This window comes from Egretta garzetta, unplaced genomic scaffold (genome assembly GCF_000687185.1).
Source record: "Egretta garzetta isolate BGI_Z169 unplaced genomic scaffold, ASM68718v1 scaffold539, whole genome shotgun sequence".
Lineage (NCBI taxonomy): Eukaryota > Metazoa > Chordata > Aves > Pelecaniformes > Ardeidae > Egretta > Egretta garzetta.
Window position 1 is genome coordinate 1,256,946 of NW_009260760.1, and position 17,911 is coordinate 1,274,856.

Genomic DNA, 17,911 nt, shown 5'->3' on the forward strand with positions numbered 1-17,911 from the left:
CCCCTGCCTGCGCCTGCAGCTGTATCGTCGGCTCTGTCCCTTCCTCCCCGTCCCTCTGCGTCCTTGTTCCAGGCACCTGCAATACCACCAGCTCTCCTCAGGCCAGGCCACGGTCCCATCCGCGCAACACCTGCCTCCATACTTTTTGCACCATACTAATTTATTGATGTGAAAAAGAGATAATTATGGCCTGTAGAAAGGGTAAAAGAAAAGCAGGAAAAGGGTCGAGATTTTAAAATGTCCTTCTCTTTTGAAATGCCATCCAGCATGACACCTCAACCACCCACACCATAAAATTCATCATTGAGGGTACTGCATTTTGGAGTTTAGATAACTCTTTCTCAGTCTCTCTCTGTCTCTTCTTTTTTTAATCCAAATAGAGAATGATTTACTAAAACCTTAATTCTCATAAAATGTATACCATTAAAGATTCATGCTTTTTTTTTTTTTCAATGTGTATTGATGCACCTTGCAATCAAGGAACGTAAAATATTTTCCTGACAGACTTGAAAACTAGGGTCTTCCTTGCTCACACTTATGTAAATACTTCTCTGAAAACCAATGGGGTATAACCTAACGTGGAAAAAAAGGTAGATGAAACAAATGCTTGATTGTGGATAACATCTCAAAAATGAATGGCGTCCTTTTTTTTTTTCAGTGTGCTCTTGTTGACAGGGATTGTGTACTGTCCTAGGCCCCAGTACTGGTGTATCTTGTGTAGTACTAAAGATGTATCACGTCTGATCTTAATATTTTTAGTTTCTGTGCAAACGTTTGAAAGCAATGCAGCGCTGAAGCTTTTAATTATTTCTTTTGTGTCACACTTTATTTAGAGAAATTAAAAATAGAAAGCCATATAACATATAGTTAAGATTACTACTTGTTTGCTACTTTCATTTAACTTATTTTTGTTGTTTCTTCACTGGTGTTGCTAAGCAATGTTTAAAGAGAAAAAAAAGCTTTTCAATTGCACATTACCACAGCTCACATGCATTGTTCATGGCAACAATGGATCCATGTATTTGTACGTAAATATCCTTTTTCTTCATTTCTAACTAGTTTCCTTTGTAACGATGCTGCATAACATTGTGGCTCCCTAATGCAATAATGTACAGAACATAAAATATTTATAATTGACCGTATTCTCTGTTTACTGAATATATCGCAGTAATGCCCCACCTATCTTCTTACCTCCCCAACCCTTTTATAAAGGTGATATCAATATGCAGTACTTGACTGAAGTCGTTATGTGATAATGGGGACAACAGGTGGAAGAAAGGAAAAAAAAATAGAATTAACTTTTAGAGCATCTTTATCTGCAATCCATAATAGTAAAATGTCCGTGTATTTTTTTAAATGTACCTTTTCAATAAAATAATAAGAAAAATATGCATGCTTCTTGTGTTTATTGGTATAGGAAAAAAGGCCTGGAACAAACAAATTTAGCTAAAGGAGTCTTTGGGAGCAGGCAAAGCATTAGAGTTGCAATAAAGTACAATTACTGAACCTGTGTTTACTTCCCTTGTGTTTTAACATCTTCCTTGCTACATCCTGTTACAGCCTTTACTGGGGCTTTTTTGCAGTGAGACTGTAAACATTCACCACATCGGAGATTCAGAGGAAGAAGCAGTAGAGCCAGGTGGGTGATTATGGTTTTATTATTGCACCACCAAAATGCTACAACCCGGTTATGCCATCTCTGATGGAGATTAAGGATTAACTTTAAAACCAGCCTGGGCATACCTGAGACTGGAAGCAGGTCACTTCGGAGCCAGGACTTGCTCTGACGCGTGAGCAAAGCAGGCAGCTGCTTGATGCAGCAGGCTTTTGAAGGCAGGTGTAAGGGGGCACCTTTGAAATGATCTTTTTCCCCGCTGAAGAGCTTGATTGTTTGGTAAAAGTCTTTTCTTTTTTAATACAAAGTGGAAAGTAAAGAGTACAAGAGTAAAAAGACTCAACTGTAAGGCTGTTAGGGGTAATACAAAGCCAACAGGACCATTACAAATCCACAAAGGCCAAGGAATAAAAATGTCAGGAACTTTATAACAGAGAATTTACGCACCAACATATACCTCATAGTTGCAACATATTAGAGACCACTTTCTGGAGGTGTAATTCTGCCCAGTTTCCACTATTCAGTGGAGCAGTCAGCTGTGTTGTGAGAGGATAATTTGCTGAAGAATCACCTACCAAGGGGTAGGTAAGGGAGCCCAGGCTTTCAGCATCCTCTGGGGAAGCAGGTATGGTTGTATTAATCCTGTGGACTGCGAGAACTACAAGGTAGAATGGGTGGACACTCCTCCATGTGCATCTGCTTGTGCCTGATTTTGTAACTCGTGCATGTAGGGAGACAGGTTTAACTGCTCGGCTGCTTTCTGGGGAGTTACTTTCACGAGGAGCCTGTTGCTGTCCAACATGAGATGGGTTTACAGAACTGTGCATTCTAGTTGGTTCTTCAGGAAACAAGCGTTATCTGTGTATGAAAACACTATTTTACCTGCTTTTTATAACCTACAGCTGGTGATGAGAAATGTGAAGCAATTACAAATTTCTGCAACTGAAAATGTTCCCCCATAAAACACAGAAAACCTGCACTAAGCAGGGGACTGGCCAGGGGTGAGCAGGTTTCTTGGACAGCTGATTATTTCAAAGAGCGTCTTACACTGGAGAAATATTTAGGTCACTAAGTGTGAAAGAATGTGTCATGTCCTTCAGCAATGAGAGGCGTTACTTAAACTGTGAAACACAAGGACCTAAAGATCGTAAGCCAAGGAAGACTCATGTTCAGATTCATGTTCAACACCCTTTGTACTCTTTGCTGTCTTAACATATTTTGTGTACCATAACTCCACTTGACACCAAAGTTTTGTTCATGACATGCAGGACTGAGCATTTGAGATGATAATTACATGGTAAAGAACAAACCCTCTCATATGCCTGCTGGGATCTCATGTTTTGGGAACGAGCTCTACATGAGACGGAAAATCAATATCATACTTGCACAAAAGCTATCTGATGCTTTTTTTCATATGTTAGGATGTTTTCTTCTGAGGTGTACTATCATTACAGACAGCTGGCTATGAAATTTATGGATTTGTTATAACGAAGAACTAGTACTGAAATACAATATTTGCAATGCAGCTACCATTTTGAATAAATACATTGAATGTGCAAACCACTAAGGTAATAAGGTTAAAGTAAAAGGATCACATCCTCTCATATGTCTATTATTCTAGGCCTGTTCACTGCACTCTGAGCTGCAAGTTGCTCCTGTACAAGAAGTCAAAAGTTAGAAGGGGCACTGTGTTGGTCAGGGATTGTCACCGGGCACTGCCAGCTTTCTGTGGCAGAAGAAAAAGGATCCAGACCTGACATAGACACATCAGCAGGGACTTTCTGCTGGTGCATGTGGCTGAGTCATGGTGCCTGTACTGCAAAAGATTTCCATAAAGGGCATCAAACAGAGACTGTGGTCCAGCAGTCTATGCAGGTATATACTTTAAAGAAATATAATAGAAATAGGATCTTCCATGGCTACTGCAGGATGCTAGTACGTGTGCCTTTCATTTCTGCAGGTCAAAACAACACTAAAATCTTTCCCTCTGATTTTGGCCAGGTAGCAAAAGGAAGATGAGAGAAGCTAGCATGCACATCACCCTGGCCGTATCACCACTTCAACTCCTGTGATAACATTATGCTGGGTCCACCCAGCAATAAACTAACAAACATTTCCTGTAAGAAAGAGATTATTTCATTAAAATTAAATTACCTTATTTTATTCCCTTTCTCTGTGACCTTGGACTATAAATTTTACACTCAGAAAAGTTTTGCAAAAGAATTTGTCACATTTGTCTGAAAAAAAGAGTGCTCTGCAGGAAGTATTTCCCTACGTTTGTACATCTGGCGATAACCCAATGAGCCTCACTGTATGTCTTTTGAACATCTCACCTTGAATTAGTGAGGTACTGTACTCTTTATTCATGCTGGACAGTCAATCCCCACATCTGTCACCTTCTGATGATTTTTTTTCTATGCCTAGTATTTTTTTTAACCATTTTTTTCTTAAACATTCTTGTTTCAGGTGACATCCCGAGTATCCTCAAATATTTATTGGAATTACCAGCATTTCAGGTAAAATTATATATATGGTTTTGAGCACCTAGAATTCTTAGATATTCTAATGTTTTTGGATTAAAGTAATATTGATTTAGAAATGTTTCTATTAGGTTTAGTTTCCTATTCATATTTATTTGTATTGATAGAGTACTGTGCTAGATGCTGAATGCCAAGAGTCAACTCCTGCCAAGCACCCGAAGTGGAGGATGCCAAATCAAGCTGGTCGCCTTTGAAAAGCTGCAATTGAGGGAGGTCCCCAGTAGCTGGGAAAAGGCCCATTTTGTGCAATATTCTTGCAAAAATGGCAACAAAGAGGATCCGGGTGCATGAGAGCAATTAGGTGATGGGGATTGGCCAACATGGGCTTACCAAAGGCAAAATCATGCATGAGCAGCCCGAGTGCTTTCTGCGACGGGATGCCTGTTAGTGCGGAGCAGGGGGGAGCAGTGGGTGCACTTGCACTGACTTCAGTCTGGCTTTTGACAGTCTCTCACAGAATCCCTGCAGGCAAATGGGGGCACCATGGACTGGGTGGGTGGCTACAACGTGGCTGTAAGAGGTGGCCAGGCCACTGAGCTCCAAGCACTGAGCAGCCATTTGCAGTCTGCCACAGCCAGTTGAGCGCTGGTCCTCGGGGGTCTGTAACACCTGGGGGACTCACCAGCGACCGGTACAGCAGGATGGAGAGCACTCAGCAAGTGTGCGGCTTTTGATACCAAATCGGGGGTCCTGCTTTTCCAGGCAGTGTGCTGGAGGGTAAGGCTGCCGTCCTGAGGGACCTCAGATTGCTGGAGATGTGTTTTGATGGGAACCTGATGGGGTTCAGACAAAGTCCAAGTCCTGTGTCTGAGAAGGAGCCATCCCATGCACTAGCCCAGGCCGGACCCTCTCACCAGAAAGCAGCTTTGCAGGAAAGGACCCGGGCGAGGCGAGGGGGACACCCAAATTTTGTGGTGGACAAATTGAACACAAGTCTGCAGTGCGCCCTTGTGGCAGCAGAGCTTAACTGAATACTGTGCTGCTTTAGCAACCCCACGGCCAGCAGGTTCAGGGACCTGGCAAAACTCCCCTGTTCAGCACTTTGGAAGCCGCACCTGGAGTAATGTGTCCAGTTTGGGGCCTTCAGTACAAGATGTTGACAAACTGGAGCAAGCCTGGGAGAAGGCCACAAAGGCGGTTAGGAAAAAAGCACATTGTATTCAAGAAAGTGAGATGGGTTGGTTGAGCCTGGAGAAGGCTGTGGCAGTTCTGGCCACTGTTCTTGAGTGTCTGATCTGTGGTTACAGGGAAGAGAGATGGATGTTTCTCAGAGAAGCTCCACAAAAGAATGAGAGGTAACAGTCAGAAGCTTCAGGAAAGAACATTCTGGCTGCACATAAGGAAAAAAGTGGGTAAGTCCTGGAGCAGGTTGCCTAGGAAGGTTATTGCAATATTCACCCCTGGGGATGCTCTTATATGCAGCCAGATGAGCAACTCTGAATGCTTTGAGCAGGAGACTGGAGTAGGTGACCTCCAGAAGACCCTGCCCACTTAAATGAGTCAATAATTCTAAAAGGTAAGAAAATCTTCTGCTGAAAAATCAAAAGTAATTGTTGTGTTACAGGGCAATTAGAAACTGAAGGAAATACTGCAGCACTAAATACTGACTGATCGTTCATAACATGGTGGGCACCTGCTATGAAAACCTGAAAAAATGAAGACAAGCATCTTACCTGTAATAGTCTGAAGAAGGGGAACTGAAAAGAGGATGTACCTGGAAAGGTGAGAGAGTCAAAGTGACAGGGAGGGGAAATTATTTGTACTGCAATATCGTGACTGGATTTTGGAGGGGCTGAGGTGGTATTTTTCAGGCCAAAAAAAAAAGGACTTTGCAGTAATTGCAATGTGATGTATTTCAGGCCTTGGCGAGTTTTGCTAGAACAAACCTGTTTTCACCAAGTTATTTGTTTAGATTATCTGAAATCATTTAACCAATTCAATGGCTAAAAAACTTCTCGCCAGTCTTCCTCGCATCCTGTGTTCACAGCCAAGCAATTTCTATTAGTGCCTCAGCACCATGGCTGGCACCTCTTCTGAGTTTGGCTCGCGTCCTGTGTTCACAGCCAAGCAACTTCTATTAGTGCCTCAGCTCAGCACCATGGCTGGCACCTCTTCTGAGTTTGTCTCTGGGTTACGTGGCTTTTGGAGCAATGGGCTGTTTGGGTTTTGAATTGTGCATTTCTTCTGCACCTGATCAGCCTTAAAAAGGAAAGACCAGTGCAAAAATTGCTCATATTTTTTCAAAATGTGTTACGGAATGTTTAAGAGTAATGTGGGCAATATAGTAAAGTGGCAGTAAGAGGATGGATTATAATGGGAAAAAAACCCCACTCTGTGCAACAGACAGTAAGGCTACTGCTGGCTGAACCTGATGAATATCCACTGGTTTATTCAGGTAAGATTCTGCCTGAAAAAAAGGGCACCTGCTATCTCAGAAGCAGGGTTAGGTAAGGTGAAGACAGGTTTCTGTGTCTGGAGAACTGGCCAGAAAAATCCACAGAACCTAGATGCTTGCTGTCAGACATAAATCCACTACACAAATTTTTTTCTCTCTGAAAACAAATTCAGATCTATGCAAATGTACAAACAAAAATTACTCCTTTCTCCCCCCTAAGGTAGGGAAAATACTGTGATTCTATTGCTCAAGCCCAACGAAAATGGAACAAAAACTGAAAAGTGGAGTTCATATATTAGCAATAATTTTTCACCGACTGTTAAAAAGTATTTGAGTGCCTCCACTGTTTGTCTAAATTCCATGAGATGTAAAGGGAAAGGGATGTTAAGGACTTAGGTGGAACTGGAAAAAAAAATGTAGTAAAACATATTCCATTAGCATAAAACATTTTAATGTGTTGTGTGAAGGGACAGAATCAGGTCAGTGCCTTTACACGAGATGGGGCAGGTGCAGGCGTCTGCAGCGGGTTTGTTAGTTCAGGAACCACTCAGAAGCAACAGTCGGCTTCCTCTTGCACAGAAGACCTAAGGCACCCTGGAGGACAGGGATGCCTTCCTCGTCAGACGGACCGAGGAGAGGAACAGGCATAGCCAGACTCGCAACCACGAAACGCAGGCAGCGCAAGCACCTGGAGGGCCACGTCTAGCCCCATGAAGCAGGTTACATCAGGAAAGGGACCGGTGTGTTTAGGTCAGTCTTATGTGAAAGCATTTGACTATAGAGGTGCCGAAAAGCACATTCGTTAGGAGATGTTAGCTGCTGTGAGCTATTTTCCTAGGCTGGAAGCAGCCATGGCACACAGGCTTCTTTTTCAAAGACTGCGGTTTACGCTTCAGATATACGACATAATTTCAGCGGATTTAAATGCCCAACACGCGGAGCAGCCAGTTGGCGCTGTCAGAGTACTAAATCTGAGCCACGGCTTTCAAGATATTTCAGGATATCTCCAGCGCTCCAGACCCAAACACGGCTCTTGTCCAGCAAGGGAAATTTCCATTTCGTTTCCCTGGGACTTTGTGTTTCCTTCAGGAGGTGTCTTGCTCATAAAAAGATGTCATTTTTGGTTAAGCTTTCTACCCAGAGCCATCCACCCAAGTTACTTTTCCATTTAGACACTTCCTCTCCTCCAGCTGTAAGAGGGAGAGTTTTACCACTGTTTGAGGGCTGATTTCTGCCAGCCAAGCTCTTGCCATCCCATGCCCATGATCCCTATTGCAGCATTGTCCTCCCTTGTCTTCTGATTATATCAGCTGACTCTGATCCTCTCTCTAGCTCCTTCCTTGACCGCACTAAACCGTGCTACTGGTTTGTCCAGCCCTCTATCAGCCTCTTAAGTATCAGTTCTCGTAGCCTGTCAAGACGTCAGCTCCCTCCTCCATCTCCTCAGTGAAGTCTGTCTTCATTTGCCAGCAAGTGCTGGAGAGACTTTTTTCCATTCTGCTCTTGAACTTGAAAGCAGCTCCCTAAACTATAAAGTCACCAAACAGAGAGTAAAACTGGCAGGAGGTGGTGTGATGTCAGATTTTAGCACATAAGAAAGCCCAAGAATAGGGGACAACATAACCATGACCTTTCTTGTTTTATCTGTCTAAGCTCTGTCAGCCTTGACTGTGCTAAGCACATTTTCTGGCAGATCTGATGCTTGCCTTAGAGGGTCAGTGATGCCTGCAAACACTTCTTTTTTGGGACATATTATCTCCTCAGGAAGGCAGGTGGTAGCTTCATTCAAAGCTAATTTTCATGTTTGACTGTGCCAAATCAGGTTTTCACATACAATTCGAATTTTAAAATGTTCTCTAACATTTTCTGCGAAGACTGAATGAAAAATGGATCTTCACTGCCTGACTTCACCGGAGCTGCTCTCGGGCTCTCATGGTCAAATAGCGTGAGCCTATCCATTGCCAAACAGGGCAAGGGAAATAGCAGGGGTTTGATTTATGTAAGAGCAAATACGCTGGCTCCATCCTTGCTTTTTCTTGTCTGTATAATTCCTGATGGGATGACACAGAGGTGCCCTCCTGCCCTGAACGCAGCCCACCTGCCCCACAGAACAGGATTGTTTGCAGCGCAGCCACAGCGTGGGAGGGCGCACGCTTATAATGTGTGCTGGGTTTTAATTTCCTCTCCTGCTGCATATCTGGCAGGCATCAGTGGGACGAGAGATCTGCTTCCTGTTGTCTATCTGCCCCTGAGTCCAGGGCTACAGTAATCCACTTCCACATCTTGAGAAGTTAATCTGCCAGGGTGCCTTGAGTCTGTGCCTCGCTCCTTCCCCAGGGCAGAGATGAGTTTCTGGCTCTCTGCCTCCCACCCTCCCCCACTGAAGAGGCAATCAGAGTTCACGTAGAAAAACCCTCCCAGTGCGAGATATACCTGTGACTTTCACAGATGAATGTTTGCTGATGAATTATTCAGCCCCCAAGAAAAGGGAGATGGGAACAGGAACACAATGTCTAGCTGACGCCCGTTTGGACTTCATTAGTGGGTGCTTTTTGCCTGTGACATCTACCAAACCATAAATCCCAAACTCCAGTTCCTTGCTGATGCTAAACAGACTCCAGTTATATTCTCCCCCTTCTCTGCTACCCATCTTTGGAATACATAAGGGGTGGGGGAACCATGCAAGCAGAGATACTTTCTGCCACCTGAGCCCTTTGTGGTGCCAGGTCTGGCACCAGGCTCGTAAATCAGCGTCAGTGGTTGCTCTCTGTAAATGATTTAGTGTGGGAGATTCTGATGAGTGGTAGCAAAGGCACCAGAACTGATCAAATGGAGAGGGTGATAAGAATTACATCCACATTTTCAAATGCAGAAGTTAATTTTAAAAGTTATGACTTGCAGTTCTCTCTCTGGGACTGACTGCTGGGAGTGCTGCACTGCCTACTAAATCATCGGAGCTGGCCTGCTCTGCAGTCCCCTGTCATGGGAAAAAAAAAGCATTAAACAGTTTTAGCCTCTCCCTGAGAATGCTTAACTCCTTACATATGTTGCCTGACATGATTTACATCTATTTTTAAAGGGAATTAATGTAAATTTGAGCTATTTTACATTTAAATTTGCATCCTGTAGTGACCGCCTGCCATGTGTCAGGATGATGCTCCACCGGTACAGAGAGGAGGCGGCAAGGTGGGCTGCAAGAGGAGCAGGAGCTCTCACTGCACTGGGATGGTGTGTGAGCTACTAAGAGGTACAGTGCACTCACAGGCATCTAAGGAGGAAAACACACACAAAGGTGTGCTTTCAGACTGTCAGGTTTTGCTTTACATTATTTTGAAACGCACCTCTGTGTTGGTGCTTAGAGAATATAAAGCTGTGTGATAGATGCTCGATAGAGCTTATCAAGTGGGCCATTGAGGAGAGGACTCGACTCAGTGCCAGGAACTTCACCTGGCCACTCTAACCCCTTCTACCAGCATCTCTCTTCCTGTGCACCATGGCTTGATCACCTATAAAATATATTTGCACACTAAAATCCTTAAATTTTTTTTCAGTTTTGTTTTGTTTTTTTTTTTTTTTTTTTTTTTCCTCCCAGTGCTACTATTTTAACTGCCAAATTTGATTCTGTGACTTGAAAAAGCTCCGATGTGTGGTAAGATCAGAAGTTCTATTCGTTTTCCACAAAGCACATTTACATTTACTGTCAACATCTCCAGAGCTAGCAAATGTTCCAAGTCAAGGAGTCACCAGAAAGCAGTGAAGACACTTGGATGGTGACCGTTATTTCTTTCTATTCATATGCTCATTGCATGTGTTTACAGTAGACATTCAACTCCATACTTCAGTAATAATACAGAACATTGATAAGTAAGGTAGAACTTTAAGACTAATAGAACTTGTCAGATATTTCTGATATTTCCAATATTTCAGTAAAAATTTTGCTGAGCGCCAGAAGAAATTTTCTTCTTGGCATGAGAGAGAAAGGAAATCTCTCGTCCTGCTTCATTGTCATTGTTTGACCTTGGCATAAGTTAGAAACACAAAACATTATTGCATGTTGTTCCTCAGGAGGCAGTGATAGAGAACTTGAGATCACTGACAAAATGTTGGCTTCTCAACATATTAGGGTGGGTATAAAGAAGAAATACCTTTGCTTTTTTTGCCTTGTGTTCTTAGTCTGATTTAAAACCTGTTTGTGAGGCTTAAATTACATGATGTTTTTCAGATGCTGTCTTCCACTGCTAATACGAATACCGAGGGGACTGATGATGATGTTGGAATGGGGTAACTGCTCATATTCTTCAGTGTATCAATAGGAATAACACTGGTGTGGTTACAATACAGAATTTAAATACAGCATATCTGCTTTACAAACAGGAATCTGCTCGAGACTCTGTTGACATGACCAGACATCCTATAAAACATCCCATGTGGAAAATGTATTCCTGCCTTGATCACATGTTAAAGTATTTGATTCTTCCAAAATACATGTAGAGGTTTTCACAGAATGAGGTCAACAGAAATGGCCTCCAGGTAGCAAATAAGTTTCCTTTTAAGAAGGTAGGAATCAAAAAATTGCGCTCATCATCTTTCATTTTAGGAATGTATTTCACCACATTGTCAAAGGAATTGTCTCGTCATGACAGATAGAGGAGATAGATAGATAAAAATCATCAAACTTTTTTTGCTTGGTATTTGGAAGGCGATAGCAGTGATTGTTCCTACCTTTTCTCAAAGCTTGGCTGCATGCTTTCAACAAGTGGTTCACACAACGATGCATTTCAACAGATCACCCACTTGCTTTCTAGTTTCATTTAAAATAAGAACATTTTCAACTCTGTGAGCATCTCTTTCACATGCAGTTGAGACAAAGGGAGTTTTTTATATTGCCTGCTGATGAAAGAAACACCAGGACCCGAAAACCAGCTAGTGATTCTTTGAAAAGGGGAGAACATGGGCAGTTCTATCAGGACTGAGTCAAGGCAGTCTGTGAAACAGGCCACCAGATCCCTGTCCTGGTGGGAAATTAGTGTCTCACCCATTATCTATTATTAAAAGGAAGAGCTAAGAAAGTAAAATGGAGATCAGCAGTTCTTGCCTTTGCTTTAAAAGGCAAGGAGGAAGGGGTGACACCATTCCCTTCAACCAGCTGAGTGCCCTGGCCATACTTTTTGGAAATCTTGAACACTTCTCTGATCTCTGGCACTTGTCCTGCAGCTTGTGACTCTGAAGCGAGCCCACAGACAGGGCTGCCTTGCCATGGTAGAGGACCTGGAACTATTTCTAAGCTGATCTCTAGGACAGTACAGGTATTGTAAAGAGAAAAACCCAATTTTCAAATTTATTTATATCTGACACACCTCATAACAGTAGACCAGTCTGACTAATTTTCTTATTTCTGTGTACTTTTAAGAAGGCATTATATTTGGTCTGCATATACTGGTGGCGGGATTTTTTATTCCACTATTTGCTGGGGAGGATCTTCTTATTTCTAGCAGCATTAAAACAAGTAAACAAACAAAATGCTTCTGCCATACTGGAACTCTGTATTTTCTGAGTTAAATCTTGAAATAAGCAGACTCTGACCAGAGCCTCTTTAGAGGATAAAGAAGCCAAAAAATTAACACCACTGCTCCCCAGCAGAAATGCATTTCTTCTTGGCACTGATTGAAAATCTCCAAAGAAATCTCTCTGTAGGCATTGTAAAGGAACTGAGAGCTGATGCCAAGTATTTCTGAAGTTCCCACAGACTCTTCATACCAGGAGGACAACTACAGACCCTGAGGAAAGCTCAGCAGAGCTTGTTACACCTGGAACAGCTGAATGTAGGCTTATAATAGAAATAATTCAGTCTGTGAAGAAACTTTCAGGTTGATTTTTAAAAAAAGAAGACAGAAAAGGAAAAAAAAAAAGATGATTTACTGTTGCCTGAGAACTTCACATTGATCATGCTTCTTGGTTTTTCTTTCTTTTTTTAATGTATTTTAATATAATGAAAATAATCTTTAATATTGTCAAGATACAGCTAAGTTAGAAGAACTCTTCAAGATTTTTTATTAGCTAGAACTTGAATTTGGAATTAATTGTATTGTCAAAGATTCCTCTCATACTTTTATTGATCTGCACAATGCCTGCACTTGGAGATACAGCCTTGGCTATGATAAGAAGCCTTGTGACTGAGGTACAGAGCTCATTTCCATGTTCTGATGTGGCCTCTGTCCTGCTCTGCTTGGTCTCCTGTTGAAGGAAAAAATACAGGGACAAAAGTGTCACAAAACTTCTGCGTAATGGAGTTTCATGTAAGGATTTTCCATTTCTTCACTAACCCAGGAATGAAGGAAACGGGAAAGAATGGTACCCCTAAAATCTGTACATTTCTGTTGAGCAGAATCCTTGCAGGAACCTCCATGAAGTCAACCCCACTGCAGCTGTCTCACCAGCTGTGCTGCTCCCCATAGGCATGCCTAAAAAAGAAAAACAAGGATCTTTAAATTCTGACTTGATATGCAGATAAAGACTAACAATCTGTGCTTCTTTCTGATGCTTCATGCTACCTTGAAATGCAAAATTTTAGAAATAAAAGTGTAACTCTCTTGGCTCAGTCCAGCCGGCCCTAGGGATATTTGATTTATACTGCATTTCAGAGGAAAGGAAGTAATGCTGATAGATGGGTTTTCTTATGGCCAGCTGCTGTTATTCTAAGACGAATGCAGTTAAACTTGCAAATATCTTTCTTTTTTTCTTTTTAGAACTACAGCTTTAAGTTGCAGAAGTTTTGCATGTCTGTAAAACTGAATCTACCAAGGCTCTGTTTAAAGTCTGTCGCATATGCTTCAGCCGCAAAGAACGATTTTATTAGGAGAGCCAGCTGTACCAACATTGCTTCCCTAAAAACACAGTTTAATCAGAAATATATCATTAAAAGAAAAAGATACTTTTCTAAAGTACTTTCCAAATTACTTTCCTAAAGTAATTAGATAACTTCAGAGTTTACTGTTACAAGTTAATAAAATTGTTTGCCACGGAACCTAACAAGACATTTTAAAAATATAGTACACAATAAAATTCTACTTCTTGTAAAGACACATTAAAAACTTAACATTAACCGACATTTATCCTGCTATAATAAAAATACTAGTGATCCTTTTTTATAGGCAAATACTTTTATATTTAATTAGTCAGAGCCCATAAACTAAAAAGAAGAAAAAAAGCCCAAAAGCCAAAGATGCAAATCTTTAAATCTGGAATTGTGTATCTTAACCTAGAACCAAACTGCACTGGGCTAAGATCTCTGAACAATAGAGCTGCATATACCATGATGCAGTTAGAAAATCTTTATACTTCATAGTACTATGAAATTCTGTTGAAAATATTCTGCTGAATGAAATTATTGCCGTATTTAAAAATAAATAGAAGCCCAAAGCACCTCCAGCAGGAGAACCAATTAGATGAAAGACCAAAGAACCTCTCTAACTGGATTATTATAGATTTTCTACAGAAATTCAAAACATAACTCAGAGTTGATGATTGAAGAGGACTAAAATTTGCAGCAGGTTAAACATGCTGGGTTTCACCCTGGATTGTTTTTTTTCCTAGAGCCAGCGTACTAGAAAGGTGCAGAACGGTTGAAAAGGTATCACATGGATTGCAAAGGTCAGTCACCCACAGCAGATCACATCTAACACAGCAACTCCAATTTCTACTCCTGTGCAGCAGCAGAAATACCCTTGGGAAGCAACCTATGATCCCTCTGCCAAGTCCTGGCCCAGAGCACCTGCCTGTGCAGGAAGGAGCAGGTACTTGTCCACTCCAGCTACAACATTTTGAACGATGCAGAACCCCTGGTGGCAATTCCTGCCCCTTGTCTTCTTGGGCCCAGCTAATAACTGACTCAAAGAGGATGTAAATGGGTACGTACCTCTCAATATGTATGCTATATGCCAATTTAGACTCATTAGCCGGTATGTAATTACGCCTAATTTCGCATTGCTTCTGAACTTTGTGCATTAAGAAGACTTAAACTAGTAAAACTTATGTTCTCTGAGACAGCAACAGTCTGACCTTAAATGAACTGAATGTGAAATTGCCCAGTGATTGATTTTTCAATTTAATTATTTTTTCTTTAGAAGTTAAATTTAAACGTGGCACTTTGCAGTCTACCAAATCTAGGTCAAGTAGACGGGATATTAATAATAACCCGTCCTGTGTGAAATCTAGGGGTTATATTTAACAGTAAATTCAGATTGTGGAATCCTGTGAGGCCTGAGTTTTGTGTAAGTGGCCGTCTCACACAAGAGAAAGGTATAGGCCAAGTTTCCCAGATTTCTGTACATACTCTAAACAGACCCAGCACTCTTCCTCCCTGGTGTGCTTCCCTCCTCTGTGCCCATGCTGGGCACCACAGGCACAGAGAGAAGTAGAGGGCTTCTAGACTGAGATTCTCCTTATCCTCGTTTAATCAGTTTTCTTTCTACCCCCAAAGAAATTAAGTGAGTGAAGGAGGCTCTGCTCTCTGCCTCACATAGGAATAACTGCAAATGAACACATAGCATTCTTTACCTCCGATCCCAGAAGGAGGCGGGATCCCGCGCTGACCCAGCCAGAAGCCAGCTGAGCTGTTGGGTAGGATCCAGTCCAGCTAAACCTCCTCAAGAGGTAAAAATCCAAAAACTAGGCCTTGCAGGAATGACGAATCAATGAAAATGTTTTGGCTTGTGTAAGCTGGAACAAAATAACAGACTTGGAAATATGTCATTTATTTGTGTATTGGAGGTGAAATTATCTTTTTCTGAAACAGACGCTTTGGTGATGCTGATCTTTTTCACCGCAACGTGCCCTCTGTAATTTGCTAATAGATGATATTTAAGAAAATGAAGGGGTGAATCTCTCCCTGCGCCCAGCTCTTGTGACTCACCTGGCTGGTGCCAGGCAAACCCACACCAGCTTGGCATTGCCAGCAGGAGGCTGCCAGCACAGCGCAGCCACCGGGGCCGCCACGGTGCCTGACCCCCACCGGGGTGGTTGTCCCGCCGTGGCACTCCTTCGGCTGGGTTTGCTTTTCCCCCATGCACGTAACAAATCCTAGAGTGCCTGGCCCTCTAAGCGAATTCAGGGCAGGTTTGTTTCTGCGCTTGACAGATAATGGCTTTATATCAGGGATCTGATTAACAGCCCTGGTGAACACCTGTCATTTATTCAGGCTTCTGGGCCAGATGATAAAAAAAAAATCCCCTATGCAGTAAGCTAATGTAGAAATGGAGAGCTTGGCATGCAGAAACGGGCAGTTAGACTGTGGTAGGTAGAAGGGGGTGTTAAATGCTTTTTAAGTGAAACCCTGGAATAAATAAATATGTCCTGTCTGATGCCTGATGTCCTATCTGGTACCCAATTCATGCTTTTTTTTTTTCACCTTGTAGATGTCACATAACTGGGAGCTCCCATGGCCTGTTGAAAAGCCAGGAAAACCTGATGCAAGGAGAAAGCCTGTTTCCAGGCATGCTTATGAGCACTGTCAATCCGGGCAGACTTTAGAATTACTCTAGATGAAACCAAAGGTAAGCTGATGTCAACCACCCGCTGCGCAAACATTTGGAGCATGCTGCTTGCATCTTGTTGCTGTAATGCAAAAGTCCAGCTAAACGGAGAAAGGCATGGGGAAATCAAAAGCGTGGCTCCCTTACTACTGTGTCAATTTATTGGCAGCTAATGAAAATTTCTTGTTTTTTTTTTCTTTTTTTTTTCCCTTCCCCCCAGAATTCTTTTTTTTTTTGTTTCATACATTCATTACATTCTTTTACTTCTTTTCACTCCTTATTTGCTTCCTTCATTTGATTCCTTCATTTACTTATTTCATTTCCTGTTTTTTCTTTTTTCATTTCTTTCACCAGATCTTTCAGTAACTGGAGAGCTGCGGGGCTGGTGTGCGTTTTGATGACACCTAGTGGCAAAATTGGGATAATGCGCCAGAAATAGCAGGCACATATGGGTGATCTCCGTGTTAGTGAAACTAAAGGAAAATGAGATCCAGGGGGAGCATAATGTGAACTAGAGGCTGACAGCAAGAAGTGGAAAATAATATGTTATGAATGAAATGGAGAAGCTTAACAACATTATTTTAAAAAGCAAAACCAGCTCTGATAAATGTATTACATATCTTTATAAAGTATTCCGTATAGAGGAGCTATAATAGGCTCCACGGGATCAGTTACTGTCTATTTAAAAGCAACTGCAAACAGCAATAAGATAAGATTAATTAGTTTAGTTCAGTAAAGTTATCTCCTTGGATACCATTCAAGTGACTTCCACTGCTGTTCATGTGAAATAATGGGGAATATGAGCGTCAGTGCCATAAATGTAGTGTTCCAGGCAAGCATTCGTCAAATGAATTTGGTGTGGAAAAAATCTCTTTTCTGAGCAGACATTTGGGGGTTTGCCTTTAAACCCCTCGCAGCAGGCAAGGGGAAGGGGGCAGAGGAGGGAGCCTGCCCAGGGCAGCGCTCCCCAGCCCAGGTACGAGCCCTGAGAAAGTCCTGTCGCTGAGGAAAGGGTTTAATGCTTTTGGGGTTGTTTCATTCTTCAGACATACTCCTCCTGTACCTTGCAGATGAGTTCCTGCGAGAAGTCTGCTACCACTGCTGCAGACCTGCAAAATACTCCAGATCTCTCCCCTACCTCACACAACCATTTCTTTCTCTCTAAAGGTTTTTAGCTCCTTGCTTTTCAGCTGTACCGTGTTGCATGTTTGTGTGCCATCTTCTCTTTGCTTTGTACAAACAGCCCTGAAGTCACCCAAGGAACTTAAGTTGAGCTTCTAGTTCCCATGAGACGCCTGCTAATAGATGGTATAGATAAGGAGATGTGTACACGGAAAAGGAGGCTGCTGTACCCCTGCCGTTCATATTATCCTCCTCCTCTCCCACCGTGTGCCACGCAATAGAAGCGCTGGGGCTGCGCTCAGCCTGCCACAGTTATTGCTGAGGGCCCAGCTGAATTACCAGTTTGAGATTCCACAGTCAATCAAACTTTCATTTTTAAAATGTTATAACTTGCACTCTGCAGAGAAGCAGTGAAATTAAATAGTTGCCTTTCTCTTTGTTTTAAATCTCTGAAAATTTCATGACTGCCTCCACTTTCCCCATTCCATATTTTCTGTTACCTTAACTTGTATGTTGGGCTGGTTTGTTTTAGGCTTTTTTTCAGAAGATAAAGACTCTTCCTCTAAATTACGGGTCTCCAAGTTGAAATATTCAATTATCTGAGGGCACCAGTATTAATGATTTGCACACAGTGACACACACAGCTCCATTTTCCCATCAGAATGTCCTCATTTTCACTTTGCAATATCACAGTGAGAGGTCAGCAACT

The 17,911-nt window shown here is 42.1% G+C and overlaps 1 protein-coding gene across 3 annotated transcripts in view; it reads left to right on the forward strand.

Annotated features, from left to right (window-relative positions):
- ZNF385B (zinc finger protein 385B) overlaps positions 1-159 on the forward strand; it is a 138,868-nt gene extending 138,709 nt beyond the window's left edge. For all 3 annotated transcript variants that reach the window (XM_035901441.1, XM_035901442.1, XM_009646025.1), the window contains one exon: positions 14-159. In XM_035901441.1, coding sequence (XP_035757334.1) covers positions 14-159 — 146 coding nt within the window. The remainder of the gene's footprint in view (positions 1-13) is intronic.
- The last annotated feature ends 17,752 nt before the right edge of the window (positions 160-17,911 follow it).